This window comes from Macaca thibetana, chromosome 2 (assembly GCF_024542745.1).
Source record: "Macaca thibetana thibetana isolate TM-01 chromosome 2, ASM2454274v1, whole genome shotgun sequence".
NCBI lineage: Eukaryota > Metazoa > Chordata > Mammalia > Primates > Cercopithecidae > Macaca > Macaca thibetana.
This window is the reverse complement of record NC_065579.1, coordinates 112260329-112280247: the sequence shown is the minus strand read 5'-3', so window position 1 is coordinate 112280247 and position 19919 is coordinate 112260329. Positions and strand designations below refer to the sequence as shown.

General features: G+C 39.1%; 1 protein-coding gene across 33 annotated transcripts in view; it reads right to left on the bottom strand.

Moving 5' to 3' along the window:
- Positions 1-19919, bottom strand: part of SLMAP (sarcolemma associated protein) — a 180224-nt gene that overhangs the window by 23193 nt on the left and 137112 nt on the right. For 22 of the 33 annotated variants that reach the window (XM_050781118.1, XM_050781126.1, XM_050781123.1 and 19 more), the window contains 4 exons: positions 13788-13868; positions 13442-13501; positions 2428-2550; positions 1288-1362 (listed from right to left, as the gene is read on the bottom strand). In XM_050781118.1, the coding sequence (XP_050637075.1) occupies positions 1288-1362; positions 2428-2550; positions 13442-13501; positions 13788-13868 (339 nt within the window). The remainder of the gene's footprint in view (positions 1-1287; positions 1363-2427; positions 2551-13441; positions 13502-13787; positions 13869-19919) is intronic. The other 11 variants (XM_050781137.1, XM_050781148.1, XM_050781146.1 and 8 more) reach the window with 1 other exon arrangement.

Here is a 19919-nt window from a genome sequence, read left to right as displayed (position 1 = left end):
TACTGGACAATCTTCCCTTGAATTTTCTTAATAAATAAATAGGCCAGGCGCAGTGGCTCACACCTGTAATCCCAGCACTTTGGGAGGCCGAGATGGGCGGATCACCTGAGGTTGGGAGTTTGAGACCAGTCTGACCAACATGGAGAAACCCCCTCTCTACTAAAAATACAAAATCAGCCAGGCGTGGTGGTGCATGTCTGTAACCCCAGGAGGCTGAGGCAGGAGAACTGCTTGAACCTGGGAGGCGGAGGTTGTGGTGAGCTGAGTTCGCGCCATTGCACTCCAGCCTGGGCAACAGGAGCGAAACTGTCTCATAAATAAATAAATAAATAAATAAATAAATAAAGCAAGCTCCACCAAGAGCCGTGTTGAAATGTGAGGTTCTCGATCTCCTGAAGCTACTCGGGAGGCTGAGGCAGGAGAATGGCGTGAACCCGGGAGGCGGGGCTTGCAGTGAGCTGAGATCCGGCCATTGCACTCCAGCCTGGGCAACAGAGCTAGACTCCGTCTCAAAAAAAAAAAAAAAAAAAAAAGAAATGTGAGGTTCTAGAGAATCAAAGCCATGAAAAATGGGGACTCTCGGCCGGGCGCGGTGGCTCAAGCCTGTAATCCCAGCACTTTGGGAGGCCGAGACGGGTGGATCACGAGGTCAGGAGATCGAGACCATCCTGGCTAACACGGTGAAACCCCGTCTCTACTAAAAAATACAAAAAACTAGCCGGGCGAGGTGGCGGGCGCCTGTAGTCCCAGCTACTCAGGAGGCTGAGGCAGGAGAATGGTGTAAACCTGGGAGGCGGAGCTTGCAGTGAGCTGAGATCCAGCCACTGCACTCCAGCCTGGGCGACAGAGCGAGACTCCGTCTCAAGAAAAAAAAAGAAAAAAAGAAAAATGGGGACTCTCTGCCTTCTTACTTCCTATTCCATTTTTTTTTTTCCCCTGAGATAGAGTCTTGCTCTGTCACCCAGGCTAGAGTGCAGTGGTGTAATCTCAGCTCACTGAAACCTCCACCCCAGGTTCAAGCGATTCTCCTGCCTCAGTCTCCCAAGTAGCTGAGATTACAGGCATGCACCACCATGCCCAGCTAATTTTTGTATTTTTAGTAGAGACAGGGGGTCAGCATGTTGGCCACGCTGCTCTCGAATTCCTGACCTCAGGTGATCTACCCTTCTCGGCCTCCCAAATGCTGGGATTACAGGCATGAGCCACTGTGCCTGGCCTCCGTTCCTTTTGAATCACTAAAAACACACACACAATAACAATCTCAAAGAGCTTTGGGGTCTTCCGTACCTTGAAGAACCTGTATTTGTTTAGTGGATTCCTCAACTTGATTTCGATAGGCTTTTCTTTCTTCTTCCAAAAGAGCTAAAAGTAAAAACACAGTATCTATTAATAGTTTTGTGAATTAATGAAAGTACCCAGAGTTAAGCAGCTGAAAATTTCTTTTAAAACTCTCTCCTAAAAGATTATTGAAAGAAACAAAAGTTAGGCAGTATTAGCAGTATTAGCAGTTAGTTTAAAGATTTTAGGAGTACAGGACTGTAGTAAGTAATAAATCTATTCAACTGAGTAGTGGAGTTTTCTGGACCTGGTATCACCAAGATAATATGTGCTTTTCTTAACACGAGAAACAGTCTTGATAATTGTTAATCGGCATTTTGAATTTAATTTTTTTAAAAGACTTAAAATTCTCATATTTACTGTCAAGCACATAGTAAACACTAAACTAAATAATTGCTGTTAACTAAATATTTTTTCATTGTAATTTAATATATTAGCCTGGATCCTCCAAAAGGTTCAAGTTAAGTGAATACCAATTCTAATTTCTTTGAGAAGCAGGAAAGGAAAGAAGTAGTAACAAGAAGTTCCTAGTTCCCTCCTGGGATGTAAATCTTCCTACTGGGCAGGAAAGCCATCTTGGAGAGCATAAGGACTCCATAGGTCATTCCCTTTCTCATTTTAAGACTCTTTGAGATACTAATTGTCTGCAACCAGGTAGTTACTGTGAATGGTACAGAAATGTAAGCTCTGGGGAACTGCACAGACTCCACTGGCTTATGACCTACAGATAAGTGAGCTACTAGAAAAGAACGTGGCTAGGACATTAGCTAACATTAGGCGTAACGAAAATTTAGAAATTTGAGTTTTCCTTCTGTTGTACTTAATATGCAATTAACTATTAAGATCTTTCAGTTAGTAAAGATCTTACTTGATTTTCACATCAACAGTGTGAAGGTAGAGCAACTGTAACTCCCCTCATTTTACTGACCTGAAACACAAGTTTAGAGAGGTCAAGCAAATATACCAAGATCACATATCTCATAAAGTTGTGAATCTGGAACATGCCTCTGGACTCCAAGTTTGGGGCCATCCAATTATATCGTGCTGCCTCCACACATCCCTAAAGAACCAAAGTAATCTTGATCTCACCTTGAAGTTCAAAGCATTTTTGTTTACTTGTTCTAGCTAGCTCCTGGGCTTCAATCAATTCCTTTCGAAGATGCTGTATTTCTTGCTTTGCCTCAATTTCTGACTGCGCACCCTGCAAGTCATCTGACAAAAACATGTTTATTTTAAAAGCAAGAGTTAGTATCACACTATAATCTCTACAATAAAAGACTGGTAATCTCTTTCATGTTTGCACATGCATAAACAACACAGAACAACTGAGTTAAATAAAACTTGGAAGCAAATTACAGTAAGCATTTTAGTAATTGGGAAAAAATACAAATACAGTTACATATATTAGTAATCATGGTGATGGCACTATAAAACATACATTAACATAAATTATATATTCACAATTTTAGCATAAAAATAATGACAGTGATAGATTATAACTCATTGCTTATTAAGACTTGAAATTCAGTGAGATGAGCAAAATGCTATTCTTCATCAATTTTGAAATTTCTTGATACTAGTCAGAAAAAATTCACTTGGAACTTAACTGGATATGGAAAACAACAAGAAACTTTTCTTCAAGAAACAGCTAAATTTTAGCACAATTACCCTAGTTGTGGAACACAAAATAAAAACTAGGCTGAAAGCTCTACTGAGCTTACTTTGTCATCACCATTTCCCCAATACACACATATAACAATGTCTGGGCTGGGCGTGGTGTGGCTCACGCCTGTAATCCCAGCACTTTGGGAGGCCGAGGCAGGCAGATCACGAGGTCAGGAGATTGAGACGATCCTGGCTAATACGTTGAAACCCCGTTTCTACTAAAAATACAAAAAATTAGCCTGGTGTGGTGGCAGGCGCCAGTAGTCCCAGCTACTTGGGAGGCTGAGGCAGGAAAATTGCTTGAACCCAGGAGGCGGAGGTTGCAGCGAGCCGAGATCGTGCCACTGCACTCCAGCCTGGGCAACAGAGCAAGACTTCATCTCAAAAAAACAAAAACAAAAAAACCCCAACAATAACAACAAAAATCTGCTGAATATATTAAATGATGTAACCTAAGTGGTTTTACTGAAATAAATTAAATCTAGCATTCTATTTCAAATATGCCCCTTCCCCTAACCTCCTTCCTCTCCAATCACTCTGCTCCTTTTTAATTGTATTAAAATCTTCTGCTACTGAACTCTGCCTGAAATAAATATATCATCAGGTAAGCCATATTCTTCTAGTGATATGTAAATATCACCTTGGTTTGTAAGTACCTCAGCATAAGAACTTCAATCCATCAAAAAAGAGCTAAGAATAACTTTCACAATACAATTACAATAGGTTTTGGAAATTCATATTTATAGACTATATCCTATTTTTCTCTCTAGAAAAATTGTATTCTGGCCTAGCAGCGGTTCATGCCTGTAATCCTAGCACTCTGGGAGGCTGAGGCAGGCAGATCACTTAAGGTCAGGAGTTTGAGACCAGCCTGGGCAACATGGCAAAACCCCGTCTCTAGGAAAAATACTAAAAATCAGTTGGGCGTGGTGGTGTGCGCCTGTAATCCCAGCTACTAGGGAGGCTGAGGCATGAGAATCACTTGAACCTGGGAGGCAGAGATAGCAGTGAGCCAAGATCGCGCCACTACACTCCAGCCTGGGCGACAGAGAGCGACTGTGTCTCCAAAAAAAAAAAAGAAAGAAAAAAATTTGATTCTGGGTTCATCTACTCTAGTCAACCTATCAATTCTTCCTTCAAAAGGTCTTTTGGCCAGGGAAGGTGTATGTACAGAGAGAGATTTTTCCAGTGGCATAGACACTGTTGCATTAGCTACAAAACTTCTCTCACAGCTCTTTCGACACTATCTACTGGAGTCTGCAAAGGTCCTGGCCCCTGTTTCTGGATTTGTCATTATATAGGATAATGCTCTTTTTTTTTTTTTTTTAGGGAGTATTTAGGAGAGAAGCATCATGATGCCTGCACCTTACATTCAAGTAGTTTGACAAAAACATCGATATTAATTCCTTGAGTGGATATTTTCCTTGCTCTGTGATCAAGTTTTTCAACCTCAGTGCTACTGACATTTTGGGCTGAATAAACTCTTTGCTGTGGGACTACCCTATGAATTTTAGGATGTTTAGTAGTTTTCCTGGTCAGATATTGTCAAATGTCTCCTGGGAGGTAAAATGTCCTGTGTTGAGGACTATTGCTATATGTTAATAATTTGATAATCAAAAAAAAATTCATACACAGGTTTCTTTTCTACAAAAGCACTGGCTATTAATTCTGAAACAACTTTCTGTGTATTGTAAAAAGGTTCAAATAAATACATTGTAGATAAATGCAGCCACTTTTCTCACTGTTGAAGAAGAGAATTACAGATATGAATATAGGTAAGATAGAATTAATCCTCTGGGCCAGGCACAGTTGCTCACACCTGTAATCCCAGTACTTTGGGAGGCCAAGGCAGGCAGATCTCTTGAGGTTAAGAGTTCGAAACCAGCCTAGGCAACATGGTAAAACCCTATCTCTACTAAAAATATGAAAATTAACTGGGTTTGGTGATGCACACCTGTAGTCCCAGCTACTCGGGAGGCTGAGACAGAAGAATCGCTTGAACCCAGGAGGCTGAGGCTGCAGTGAGCTGAGATCACACCACTGCACTCCAGCCTGGACGACAGAGTGAGACTCTGCATCAAAAAAAAAAAAAAAAAAAAAAAAGGATTAATCCTCTGGTGTAGGGTATGAACTCGAATAGATTTGGAGAAATATATAGAAATAAATATAGATATGTGTACAACTGCATACACACACAAAAACACACACACACTTCTTAAGTCTGTCCACTGAGTGAGCCCAGAAGCAATTATACACCAGTAGCTGTGGGGACACCAAACATTTAGATCCTGGTTTCTCTTTTTTTGAGACAGGGTGTTGCTCTGTTGCCCAGGCTAGAGTGCAGTGGTGCCATCACAGTTCACTGCAGTCACAACTTGACCTCCTGGGCTCAAGCTATCCCCCTTCCTCAGCCTCCCTGAGTAGCTGGGACCACAGGCATGTGCCACCATGCCCAGCAAAATTTTTAATTTTTTGTAGAGATGGGGTCTTGCTGTGTTGCACCAGAGCTGAATAAATTCTCTGCTGTGGGACTACCCTATGAATTGTAGGATGTTTAGTAGTTTTCCTGGTCTCTGGTCTCTATTCACTAGAGTCAGTACCCCCTCTACCCTGCCCCACATCCCAGGTCACAACAACTAAAATGTCTCCAGATATTGCCAATGTCTCCTGGAAGATAAACTCGAACTTCTGGGCTTAAGAGATCCTCGGTCTCCCAAAGTGCTAGGATTATAGGTATGAGCTACCATGCTGGGCCATGTCATAAAGAACATTACTGAGACAACTGTCAAAATGTGAACAGGTATTTGGATTCGAGAATAGTAATGTACCCATGTTAATTTCTTAATTTTGAGAATTGTATGGTGATTACATAAGATAAATAAGAAATGTATACTGAGGTATTTAAGCATAAAGGCTATCATGTCTGCAACTGATTCTTCATTTTGTTTTCTTTTGTTTCAAGATGGGGTCTGCTGTTGGCCAGGCTGGAGCGCAGTGTCACAATGTCTGCTCACTGCAGGCTCTACCTCCTGGGCTCAAGCAATTCTCACACCTCAGCCTCAAGAATGGCTCGGACTACAGGCATGCACCACTGTGCCTGGCTAAGATCTGTAGTTTTTTGGTAGAGTCAGGGTCTCACTGTGTTGCCCAGGCTGGTCTTGAACACAGTGTTTGATCATAGAAGTGGAGACACTGACCAAAAATCTTTACAAATTAAGCTTAATAAACACAGACATAATAATCTGACTATATTCAAACTAATCGAATAGTTAGTGTGCAGATCCTCTTTCTAGAAAACCGAGTACCATTTTTTAAAAAAATCAAAGATTTAATGAGCAATTCTTTTTGTGCAAAGGCTGATCAAGGGCTCATTGTATTTTATATGGTTGTGTGGGAAAATGCATTATTAGTTTATTGTGGCTTGGGTCCATTCTCATGGTGCCTCGTTTTTGTCCTAGAAATGGAGTTTCTATATCAATCTGTTTCACAACCTTGGGGAGTCTTGTGATGAATACTGGTGGAAAAGTGTTTAGATGAATATAAATGAAAGCCTTATTAAGCCAAATTCATTTTATTTAGACATGCAAGTCACATGGAAATAAATGTTATTTAGGAGTAATGTAAGTTGTAAAGATTAACAGAATCTGTTTTTTCCTTAACATAAATTGTATATCTTTAGAACTGCCTGGTGAATAGTCTAGGCCAGGGCCCAGTTTTTTCTCAGACTAAGGCTAAATCCTGTAAATTCACACAATAAATGAACTGACAGACTACCTACCTACATCATATCCTAAATTAAATTTGGTGTCACCAAATATCTTCAAAAGAGTGACTGAAGATTCAATTTAAACTCTGACCTTTGCTCAGCTAAACTTTGACACTGATCCACCTGGTAAAAGGCCAAATCAAAGATTTTTTTCCCAAGTTCTATTTTGCATGTGCATGCTTGTGGAAAGCTGATCTAGCCATAACATATGGCATGTCATCAACTGATAGAAGTGACCTGGCAAGTGGATGTGTCCTCTTTCCATTACCATCACTCTTACCTTCAGAATGTCTAGTCATTGAAGGCTTGGTTGATGAGAACAACCTTCACAATGCAGGAAGATCATCTTTCCATTGTGGATATGTGTGGCCATGTCAAATAGTCTAAGGTAGCAGCCTCTTATTGTCAATTCTTACTCCTTTGCCACTCTTTCTGAACTGCCAGGTTCCTTCTCAACAGCCGGATCTTTTACTTTCCCCATTGTTCTTTTCTTTCACTAGAAAGTCCCTCTGCTACCACTGTTCACCCCTGTGCAGAGAATTTCCAAACCTGGTTCCTACCTCTGTCTATAGCCTATAGATATCTCTCAGGTCAATAAAACATCTGAGAAATAAATGAAAATGACTTGTCGGTTCTAGTTTCTGTTCTGCACATCCAGCTGCATCTCCAGTTCCTAGGGTGACCATATAAAACTGGGACAGCTTTGAATATGAGAGAGAGCACTTTTGATAATTATGCTGGGACAATAGGCATAAATGGTCCCAGGCAAACCCATGGTCACTCTTCCTGTTTAGCATGTGCCAAATTAAAACCATCACAGCCACCACCAGGACACCTTTTCTTCCATAAATAAATATTTCTTAATTTTCACTCAGTCAGGGTCAAATCCTGGGGTTATAGCTGACTTCCATCTCTCTCCCATATTTAGTGTCTCAGGCCAATGGATTCTAGATAAGATTACCAAGGGAGAGATAAAAGATAAGAATAACAGGGCCCCAAGTGAGTTTTCTTACCTGAAACTGCCACAGTAATTATCCTAGTTCAGACTCTCAAATGATTAAGCCTCTTGACTGCCTTACTTGTAGCCTCTATCTACTTCAGTTCATTCAATAAACCTCCCCAAAATACAGATCTGATCATATCATTGCTGTGCTCAGAAGCCACTGAATTGTTATAATGATCACTCTATCTTATAAAACACTCAAAGGATTATGTGAACAAACTTTAATTATACCTATCAATCCTCAAACCAAACCCATATGATCTAGCTTGTGATTTTTAATATTTCCTTTTTCTAAGGTATTTTTATCTACTCTTCTTGTAATCCTACCCATTTAAAAATATTTTATAGATGTAAATATAAAAAAATCTAAAAAATCTTTAAGACAAGACCAAAAAGAAAGAATATCTATAATACTATGATCACACTGGAAAAAAATGAGCAATTTCTTAATTGTTTGATATCCAGTCAGTATTAAAATTTTCCATTGTCCCAAATTTATTTTACAGTTGAATTGTTCGAATGAAGATTCATACAAGGTTCATACATTGTATTTAGTTGACATCTCTTTTTCTTTTTTTTTTTTTTTTGAGATGGAGTCTCACTGTGTCACCCAGGCTGGAGTGTGGTGGCATGATGTCGGCTCACTGCAACCTCTGCCTCTCGGGTTCAAGCGATTTTCCTGCCTCAGCCTCCCAAGTAGCTGGGATTACAGGTGTGCGACACCATGCCCAGCTAACTTTTTAATATTGTTTGTAGAGACAGGGTTTCATCATGATGGCCAAGCTGGTTTCAAACTCCTGACCTCAAGTGATCCGCCCACCTTGGCCTCTCAAAATGCTAGGATTACAGGGGTGAGCCACCACCACGCCCGGCTGACATATCTCTTAAATCTCTTTTAATTTATAGGATTTCCCCCATCCCCTTTCCTTTTTTTCCCCTTCTAATTTAATTACTAAAGAAACTGGGTTGTGTGTCCTATAGAATCTTCCACATTCTGGATTTTGCTGGTTGTATCCCCATCACATCATTCAGGATACGTCCCTAGTTCTTTGTATGTCCTGCAAATTGGCAATTGAAGTGAGAGTCTTGATCAGATTTAGGTTTAGCTTTTTTTTTTTTTTTAATCACTGAATATACAAGGTAAGACACACTATCTATACAGTCATCTCAAATGACTCTTGTCCCATGAAACTCAAAATGCCTTTCTTCCCCATCCTCCAAAACAAACAAACAAACAAACAAACAAACAAAAAAACCCTGGACATTCTCTTTTCTTTGACTCCTGATGGCAACAACCACCAATAATTAGCTTATCATCTATACCTCTCTGTGTGGTAAATGCGGGAGGGAGTAAGTTTCCCTGTGGGGTCCTCGAGGATCACTCCAGTATAGCTGTGGGAATTATACTTGGAGAGGCAAATGAAATTAAAGGATTTATTATACTCAAAGGTCCTAGAGAGGAAGGCAAGGTACACTATGCAGGGAACCATAAGGGAGGAGGGCAAAGAATGGGCTCAGCCAAACAGGTATAATTGATAGAGCGAGGACCTGTAGGCAAATGCTTGTATTGGGGGTCAGGATACACAAACAAAAAGGATGAGGTGATTTTGTTAAATTTCACCAGGCCACTGTCAGGGAAGGATATGAAGGGAACTTGTGGCAGGGACCAGCCTTATCATACTGGTGCATCTGGTTGCCAGGGCAGAGTGTTCACAGCCTGTTTGTGGGGAAGTTGAGGCATAAGGAAAATACAAAGTTTTAAAAAATGTACTATCACTAATTTGACTTAAAATTCCTTAAATCCCAAGGACAGATTTTTGCTTTTGTTTTTGAGAGTCTTGCTCTGTCACTGAGGCTAGAGTGTAGTGGCACGATCTGGGCTGACTGCAACCTCTGCCTTCTGGGCTCAAGTGATCCTCCCACCTCAGCCTTCTGAGTGGCTGAGACTATAGGCATGCACCACCATGCCTGGCTAATTTTTGTAGAGATGGGGTTTTGCCATGTTGCCCAGGCTGGCCTCAAACTCCTGGGCTCAAGTGATCAGGCTGCCAAAGTGTTGGGAATACAGGCATGAGCCACCATGTCCGGCCCGACAGTCTTATTAGACTTTAAAACCACTGCAGTCCCTGGCAACGTTCCCCAAATAGAGCAAATTTGCAACAGACATGATTTGAAGTGAATTCCAATTTTTAAAAAATGTTTCATGAGAGACGGTTTCAAGCATACAGAAAACATGGCTTGATCAACTTATTTCTCATTTAAAAGTAACATAGATAGAAATGATTACTATATCAGGGAAAAGGTACTACTGCTATCATCATTTTATCTCACAATGAATGTTTATTATTATTTTCCTTGTCCTAGCTGACTAATGTGACAAGTCATACACAATAATTCTAAATAAAAAGATTGGCTATTTTGTAAAAAGGGGGAAAAAAAACTTGAAAATAATGGTTCAGGATGTCAGGCACAGAGTTTGAATGAGGAAAATAAAGAGGCTACTTATATGTAGCTTCTTTATATAGCTCTAAAGGTCAACACTGTGCTCTAGTAATTTATACTTTTAAGAGAAAATTATGTCAGTCTATTGAACCTAATTATACAGATACAAACCATAACCACACATAATCAAGCATAACATAAATGTTTCTAAAAAGTACCACTGATACATCATTTTTAAGAATCTGTAAAACTCTTACAAGAGAAACTTTACAAAAGAAAAATAATGACCATAAAGAGCTATGATAATTATCTCATGGAGACGCTTCTAAAATATGCCTCCTTCTACCTAGGTGATTTTTCTTTACATCCAATCACTGACTTAACAGTCTGTTCTTAAAATCAAGCTGAGAGAGAAAGAAACAAAGTGAAAGAGTAAACAAGTCGGGTAGGGTGGTGCATGCCTGTAGTCCCAGCTACTTGGGAGGCTGAGATGGGAGGCTGAGGTGAGAGGAACGCTTGAGCTCAGAAGTACAAGACCAACCTGAGCAACTTAGCAAGATCCCGTTTCTAAAAACAAAACAAAATAAAATAAGTAAAAAAATTCATAAAAATAAAATCAAGCCACAAAATCTTTCAGCAGGTATTTATAAAGATCCTACTTCATTAACAAAAAAGTTGGCAATCATACAGAAATGTAAAGAAAAGTTTTAGAAGTTCTTTTACCTTAACGTAAAGCAAGATTAGGGAAACTCTGACCCATCTTCATCAATGGCACCTGAAGCAATTACTAACAGCATCTGCACACAGGCCCCCCACTCCACATGCATCTTGTATTTTCCAGTCTTCTTCCTACATCTTCCCCCCTTCCTTGAGTCTGACTTCCCAGGCTATATGGTGAGTACTTTTATAGATACTGTTTGGTGGTACTCATGGATTAAAAATATTTTTTTCCTGATTATCTGGCAAGTGACAAACAAATAAATGCATTACTAAGTAGAAAAAATCCATCACAAACAAATCCTTCTTCCTAAATACCGTGGGAAATAATTTTAAAACTCCACAATCTTATTCAATTAATATGGAGTTACTCAGAGTCCTTCAACAGATAGGACTGCTTTTATCAATCACCATCATCATCATGATCAGTGTCTTCATTATGGTGGTTAACATTTTATGTTCCCAACACCATGGTAAGTGTGGTCCATGCATACTCTTTCATTCAATTTTCACAATAATCCTATAAAGTTGATTTTTGCCAGCCTAATACATGAAAAAGCCCTGAACCACCGAGGGGTTAAGCAATTTGTCAAGGACACATTACAAATAAATGGCAAACCTATGATTGAACCCAGAGTTCTTTGGCTCTTAGCTTTGCGGCTAGTGTTACTTTCCTAATGCTCTTGTGGCTTTATAATTTTAATGTAAGAAGTCCATTATCAATTAATTCCTCAATATCTGAGTTTTACTGAATACCTGCATTGTGGTAGGCAATGGGATAAAAATCAAATCTAAAACAGACTGACAAAAATCACAAAGGCACTAATAATAGTTGAATATAATTAACACAATCATAAACACTATAGTCAGTCTTAACTTGGCTATTGAAAAGATTTCTGGGAACACTGAATGGCTGTACCAAAATATCTCATGTACCCCATAAATATATACACCTACTATGTACCTATAAAAATAAAAAAAAGAAAAAAAAAGAAAAAAAGATTTCTGGGAGAGTTCTGTAGTGCAAAAGACCATAAAGAGGGCTACTTTTGTTTGGGTGTGTTCATTACTCATTTACCTCCCTTCTTTTTCCTCCACGTTCCCATAAAGGCCCATAGGGTAGGGCATTCTTTCAGTATCAGTAACTACATTTTACACAATAATGGTATTGCATTTTTGAGATGAGAGTTCTGGACCATACCAACATTAACTTATATTTTTTATTATGACATTAGAAAAAAGGCATGCCTTATCAACACCAAAGATCACCTAAGAAGAGTACAAATCAGTAAGAGTGCTCCTTCCTTATATAATCCCAAAGTTCGGGGACTGGACAAGAAGATTCCCTATTAGTCCAGCCAGAAAAATAGGCACTTCCACAAAGAGAAATTTCCACAGGCTGCTACTGTCACTTTGATCCCAGAGAGCTGCCTCGTATTAGTACACCACTACCAACATTTTTAATTAACCCATTGGGCTGAACTTACAAGATATGTCAATTTTTCTTGTGTACAATAAGGTAACATAAAAGAGACTAAATGTTGACAATTTTCCAGTAAACCATCCCCAAGGAACTTTATTTTAAAAACATTTTTATAAATGCTGATTTATTTTCTACCCACTTTATTCTAAACAAGTAAATATCAAGAAATAAATGTACTTCCTATTTAGAGGTGAGACAAAGAGTTCATGCATTGCTTATCTTATCAACATCTAAAATATCTTTCTTTCTTTTTTTTTTTTTTTTGAGACAGAGTTTTGCTCTTATTGCCCAGGCTGGAGTGCAATGGCATGACCTCGGCTCATCGCAACTTCTGCCTTCTGCGTTCAAACGATTCTCCTGCCTCAGTCTCCCTAGGAGCTGAGATTACAGGCATGCACCACCATGGCTGGCTAATCTGGTATTTTTAGTAGAGACAGGGTTTCTCCATGTTGCTCAGGCTCGTCTCGAACTCCTGACCTCAGGTGATCCGCCTGCCTCGGCCTCCCAAAGTGCTGGGATTACAGGTGTGAGCCACCACGCCTGGCCATCTATCTAAAATTTCTTAGCCCAAAATTTCTAGAAGAGTGTCATAAGAACCTGGGGATATTTACTAGAAGATGAAGAACACCAGAAAATAAGGAAATTTACAACTGCTACCATATGATAACAGAGCAAACTGGTGAGTCTTTCAAGAGAGTTAAGATTTTCACCTTATTCTAATTATGTTAAAAGTGCTAATAAATTCGTATTAGAGATACAAGGGTAAACAAAAAACACAGCTGCATTTCATATTCTATCACTTAACACTTTGTCCCTTATAATCTGGACTGATCCAAATTATTCGACATTGTTTGAAATATTGGGTATAAACACCAAAACTTCAAATTTTTAGTTCCTGCTACTTTACAGAACCCATCTTAATCTCTCAACTAAAAATGAAAACTTCACATAATATCTAGAACAGATTTTATGGCAAAGGGTGATTTGATACCCTGGTTTACGATGTAATAAAAACATATTAAAGTACCTTTTAAAAGGGACACTTTGGCAAGAGGCTCATTTAGGTCTTGTTCATCCATTTGGGCGTCTACAGAGAGGAAAAAAATAAGTATATAATTACAGACAGTATTCAGATCTATCAGCAAGCTATTGTTATCAAAATAAACAACTGGAATTGACACAGCTATTATATTTGGGTAGTTGAAAGTAGTTTTAACAAAATATCCAACATTCAAAGGGGATGACTTGATAAATGGAAGTGTTTTTTTTTTTTTTCCGCCAAACGCAAACTTTGAAATCTCCACTCACATTAACCTATACACCTAAACTGCCATTAACAGCTGCAGGTCTGTAAACATGAGGTTAAAACTCACCTGTAGTGTCGTCACTGCTTTTTTCCTTGCTTGGACTCAGAGTATCTGATAAATCAGATTCTTTCGCTCTTGTCTGATTTTCTACCAAGAAAAAAATAAAAGTAAAATCTTATTACAGTTAAATATCTTATATCAATAAAACTGCTTCAGGCTATGAATGCTCAAAATCTACAGGTATGCAAAGTACTTTTAAAAGAGGTCAGGTCACTGAATCTCTTACTTCTTCACCACCCTTGTCCAAAACGGAATACTGGTTATTACACGTAGCTCATATTAAATTATAATGTGGATGATGTCTGCTTTGCTGAGGGCTGGGGCTTTTGTTCAAGGTTGTCCACTTGCCAACTGGAAACAAAAACGAAGCAAGCTTTGCTAAAGTATTCAAAGAACTGCAACAAATATAGTACAATTCCCAAGACAATGTGGACACTGTATAAAGATGATTAAAGGAAAAGGCTCTGTTACATAAAAACACGAGTAAGAAGGCTGCCTTAGTAAGATTTTACTCAAATAAAACCCTTAAAAAAAAAAAGATTAGTTCTTATAAAAAAAGTGCCATTTAAAATAAGAAAATTAACAGTCTTTTATTTCTAAAGATAACTGTCCCTGAATCACAGTAAGAAAAAATTTTTTCTTTTTGGAGACAGGGTTTTGCTCTGTTGTCCAGGCTGGAGGGCAGTGGGACAAACAGCTCACTATAACCTTGACCTCCTGGGCTCAAAGGATCCTCCTGCCTCAATCTCCCGAGCAGCTGGGACTTCAGGACCATGCCACTATACCCAGCTATCTTTTTAATATTTTTAGTAGAGATGAGGTCTTGCTATGTTGCCTACGCTGGTCTCAAACTCCTGGGCTAAACTAATCCTCCCATCTCAGCCTCCCAACGCACTAGAATTATAGGCATCAGCCATTGCACCTGGCCAAGAAAAAACTTTTTAAAAAGTTTTGGGCCGGGCGCGGTGGCTCATGCCTGTAATCCCAGCACTTTGGGAGGCCAAGGCGGATGGATCACGAGGTCAGGAGTTCAAGACCAGCATGGCCAAGATAGTGAAACCCCATCTCTACCAAAAACACAAAAAATTAGCTGGGCGTGGTCCTGGGCACCTGTAATCCCAGCTGCTCAGGAAGCTGAGGTAGAGAATTGCTTGAACCTGGGAGGTGGAGGTTGCAGTGACCCGAGATTGCGCCACTGCACTCCAGCCTGGGTGACAGAGCGAGACTTTGTCTCAAAATAAATAAATAAATAAATAAAATTTAAATAATAAAGAAAGAAAGAAAAAAAGTTTTGAAATTATTTATAAGAGGTCTTCTGCCTGGTCCAATGAAGACATCTTAGGCCTAATTTTCAAAGAATTGTCCTCAGAAATCCTTACTATAGGCCCAACAGTATATCAAAGATGACTGGCAATTAATTAGGCCCCAGATTCTCATCTGTAATGGCACATCTGTATATCTATGGAATTTCTTTTTTTTTTTTTTTCTTTTTTAGAGGGGGTGTCACTACGTTGCCCACGCTAGTCTTGAACTCCTGGGCTCAAGTAATCCTTCCACCTCAGTCTCCCAAGTGCTAGAATTACAGGTGTGAACCACCACACCTGGCCTATGGCATTCTTTAGGGTAGCATTTGCAGAGAATGTCATTTCTTTTTTTTTTTTTTTTTTTTTTTTTTTTGAGATGGAGTCTCGCTCTGTCACCCAGGCTGGAGTGCAGTGGCCAGATCTCAGCTCACTGCAAGCTCCGCCTCCCGGGTTTAAGCCATTCTCCTGCCTCAGCCTCCCAAGTAGCTGGGACTACAGGCGCCCGCCAACTTGCCCGGCTAGTTTTTTGTATTTTTTAGTAGAGACGGGGTTTCACCGTGTTAGCCAGGATGGTCTCGATCTCCTGGACCTCGTGATCCGCCCGTCTCGGCCTCCCAAAGTGCTGGGACTACAGGCTTGAGCCACTGGGCCCGGCGAGAATGTCATTTCTCTGAATAAAATCCTATAGGGGAATCCTATCTCCCCATTCTCCACAAGGCTTCAGTCAAGCTTTACACAGCAGAATTTAGCCGTAATCTGGTCCCTACATTATTTCCCACAGGAGCTCTGCTCTGGTCATGCTAGCTTCTTTATAGGGCTGGTACATGCCTGCATTATGTCCTGCAATTATTTGTTTGATTCAATATTTCCCTAATCTCAAAACAGCCATTTTCTCTATTTGGCCTATTCATTCTGTAATATACAGTTTAAGTCCCATCAACTCTAAGGAAGTCTTCATTTCTCCACCATGGTGCTCCTTTTAATTGTATCTTCTCTGCGTCTTTTGTTTCCTCAATTAATCATACTCTATTTTGTATTATTCTGTGTATGTGTACATATCTTCTTTCCTTAGTGAGATTATAAATTTAAAAAGCATATATTTTTATAATGTTACACACCTGATTTCACTGTATGTGCATGCCCACTTCTAATACTTTTCCTAAAGGAAATAACACAGCACATATGGGCTACATAAAGCTCACTGAAGTATTGTTTGTTATAGGAAAATGAAATATACATATATTATGGAATGAAAACTATTCAAGATATATTTACTACTAAGTAAAAAGCCTAATAAAGAGCAGTATGTATAATGTGACCCCATGTAGATTAAAAATAGTTATACATTTATCTATGAATTTTTAACTGCATATATTTATTCAAGGTCTGGAAGGATCTACAATAGAGATATCATTAGTTATTTCTGGAGATAGGGACAGGGTGGACACATTTACTTTTTACCTTCACATAGTCATACGTTGTTTGAAAAATTTGTAGAAATATATATATTGTTTTATAATCAAGGAAATTAAAATATATTTTCTATTTTGAAAGAAATTAGAAACACATCTAAAACCATTACTGTCAAAATATTTAATACATCATTAAAATATAACTTGTTATGGCTATTCCATATAACAATATCCCTAGAATTTGTGGCTTAACTTGTGAAATGGGTGATGAATTTCAAGAAGTCTTTGCTTCTTTTCTCCCTGCCATTTGTAGTCAAAGGTCAACTGCTTAGCGACAGGGAACTTAGATTAGAAGTGAAGTCACTGGCCATGGAGGCCCATGGGAATCTAATCTGTGACCGCTGCTGCATTCATAGTATGCTAAAATCAGAAATTTCTGAATGCTCTAGTTTTGATCACAAACTTACATTCTCAAATCAAAGAGGCTAATACATCTAATGTCCATATATGGTTACAAAAGGAACCACTCTGGAGGAATAAAAAGGAAAACAGCTCTCCCCAATTTTAATATTTTTGGCAATTTTAGATCAAAATATTAGGTAAATAAGAAGTATATTTTCAAAAGTATTCTTCTAGTCTAGAAGAACTCTTATTCTATATTTAGAGTATTAGCTGGGAAGGTAAAGTTGCCTTAAAGGTAGGGCCAAATTTTCCATCAAGATATCATTGGAATGTAACTACCTGATAGCAGAGATTGCCTGTTTTTTTTTTCCTTTTCTTTCTTTTTTTGTTTTTTGAGACAGGGTCTTGCTCTGTTGCCCAGGCTGGAGTGCAGTGGCACAACTGCAGCTCACTGCAGCCTTAGCTTCCTGGGCTCAAGCCATCCTCCCACCTGAGCCTGCTGAGTAGCTGAGACCACAGGTGTGCACCACCACATCTGGCTAATTTTTTATTTTATTTTTTTGAAGAGATAGGGTCTCCCTATGTTGCCCAGGCTGGAATGTCTGTTTCATTAACTGCTATATTCCCAGTGCATAGAATAGTGCCTAGTATATAGTGTGTGTATATATATGTATACATATATATATATATATATATATTTTTTTTAAAGGATGATTGAAAGCATATATCTACTCTGATTAAGAAAGCAAGATTGGTAATCCCGGCACGTTGGGAGGCCGAGGCAGGTGGATCACAAGGTCAGGAGATCAAGACCATCCTGGATAACACAGTGAAACCCCGTCTCTACTAAAACTACAAAAAATTAGCCAGGCATGGTGGCGGGTACCTGTAGTCCCAGCTACTAGGGAGGCTGAGGCAGGAGAATGGCGTGAACCCTGGAGGCAGAACTTGCAGTGAGCCGAGATTGCGCCACTGCACTCCAGCAGCCTGGGCGACAGAGCAAGACTCCATCTCCACAAAAAAAAGAAAGAAAGCAAGTATGTGTGTGTGTGTGTGTGTGTGTGTTTTAAGAGACAGTGTCTTGCTACGTTGCCCAGGCTGGTCTCGAACTCCTGGGCTCAAGTGATCCTCTTATCTTGGCCTCCCAAAGTGCTGGGATTACAGGTGTGAGTCACCGAGGTTGGCCAGAAAGCAAGTTTTTAGCAAGTCAAGTCATGGATCCTCAATGTTGTGTCCTGATACTATAATTACATAGAGGCAAATCAAATCTATTCAAGAATGAAACACAAGGCCATGAGTGGTGGCTCACATTTTGTCAATCTCACTTTACAAGTGAGGAAACTGAGGTTTAAAGAACTGAAGTTGCCTGAGGGCGTACAGCTAGTTAGTGGTAGAATTATCTACACTATTCTTTCTACTTCTACCTCCAAAGCTATATATAGACATGTAATGACTGCAAGTTGAGTTAGAGATTAAACAGAAAGTACATTTTGCATTAGGTGATACATCTTCTAGAAGTAAGAGAAGAGGTAAGACTGGTAACAGTTGGTAATTGTTCATTTATGGCAATTGATATTTTCATTGGTAATTGTTCATTTATGGCAATTGATATTTTCAATCCAAACAAGAAAATTCCACCAAAAACATCACCAATTAAAGACAATTTAGCCAAATCCAAAATAAAACACTTTTTTTTTTTTTTTTTTTTTTTTTTTTGAGACGGAGTCTCGCTGTGTCTCCCAGGCTGGAGTGCAGTGGCGTGATCTCGGCTCACTGCAAGCTCCGCCTCCCGGGTTCACGCCATTCTCCCGCCTCAGCCTCCCAAGTAGCTGAGACTACAGGCGCCCGCCACCACGCCCGGCTAGTTTTTTGTATTAATAAAACACTTTATAGTGCGATTTAAAACGTAACTTATTTCAGCCATCTAGTTTGTTACAAGGATTAGCATATCTTTGCATATTAACTGTGAAAGGTGCTAGTAAAATGTTCGCTACTGATAGAAAAATCCCTGAGTATATAAAACTTTTATTTGTATTATCATCCTTAAAGAATATATTCTATTCATTTACATGAACTTATTTGCCATAATTTATTTAATAAATACCCTTATTAATGGACCCTAATGCTTTCCTCTTGTTGCTTTTAAACAACACTGAAACAAGCATTCTTGCTCATTAGTCCAATTTGTTCCTTAAGATTAAAAACCCAGGCCGGACATGGTGGCTCACGCCTGTATTCCCAGCACTTTGGGAGACCAAGACGGGTGGATCACCTGAGGTCAGGAGTTTGAGACCAGCCTGGCCAACATGGTGAAACCTCATTCTCTACTACAAATACAAAATTAGCCAGGCATGGTGGCATGCGCCTATAATTCCAGCTACTCAGGAGGCTGAGGCAGGAGAATCACTTGAACCCAGAAGGTGGAGGTTATAGTGAGCTGAGATTGTGCCACTGCACTCCAGCCTGGGCAACAAGAGCGAAACTCCATCTCAACAACAACAACAACAAAAGATTAAAAACCCAAAAGTGGAACTGCTGGATCAAAAGGCATGTTCTTTAAAACTTCCAATAAACAGTTTACAGCCAGGTTTACAAGGAAATCATACAAAGATAAATATTTAAAGTGATGATATTCTAATTACTCTGATTTGATCTTGATACATTAAACGAATGTATCAGACTATAAAACATATCCTGAAAATATGCACATCTATTATGTATCAATAAGATAAAAACAATAAATTAAAAAGGGAAATCAGTAATGCACAAAACTTTTCCAATAATGACACAACATAATTTCAAGAACATATTTTCTAATTTAGAATGCATTAAATATAAGCGCTAAGACAGCAAGACATTTTAATTAAAGAAGCATTCATTTTTTTTTTCCTAAGGCTCTACTTCAAAGTGCTGGCTATTCAACCAACTAATCTGAATAGGTATTTGGATGGTGAGGTAAAAGCTATTTTAAGGTCTGTTCTCATCTCACTTTAATAAGGTGAAAAAAATTGCCATATGTA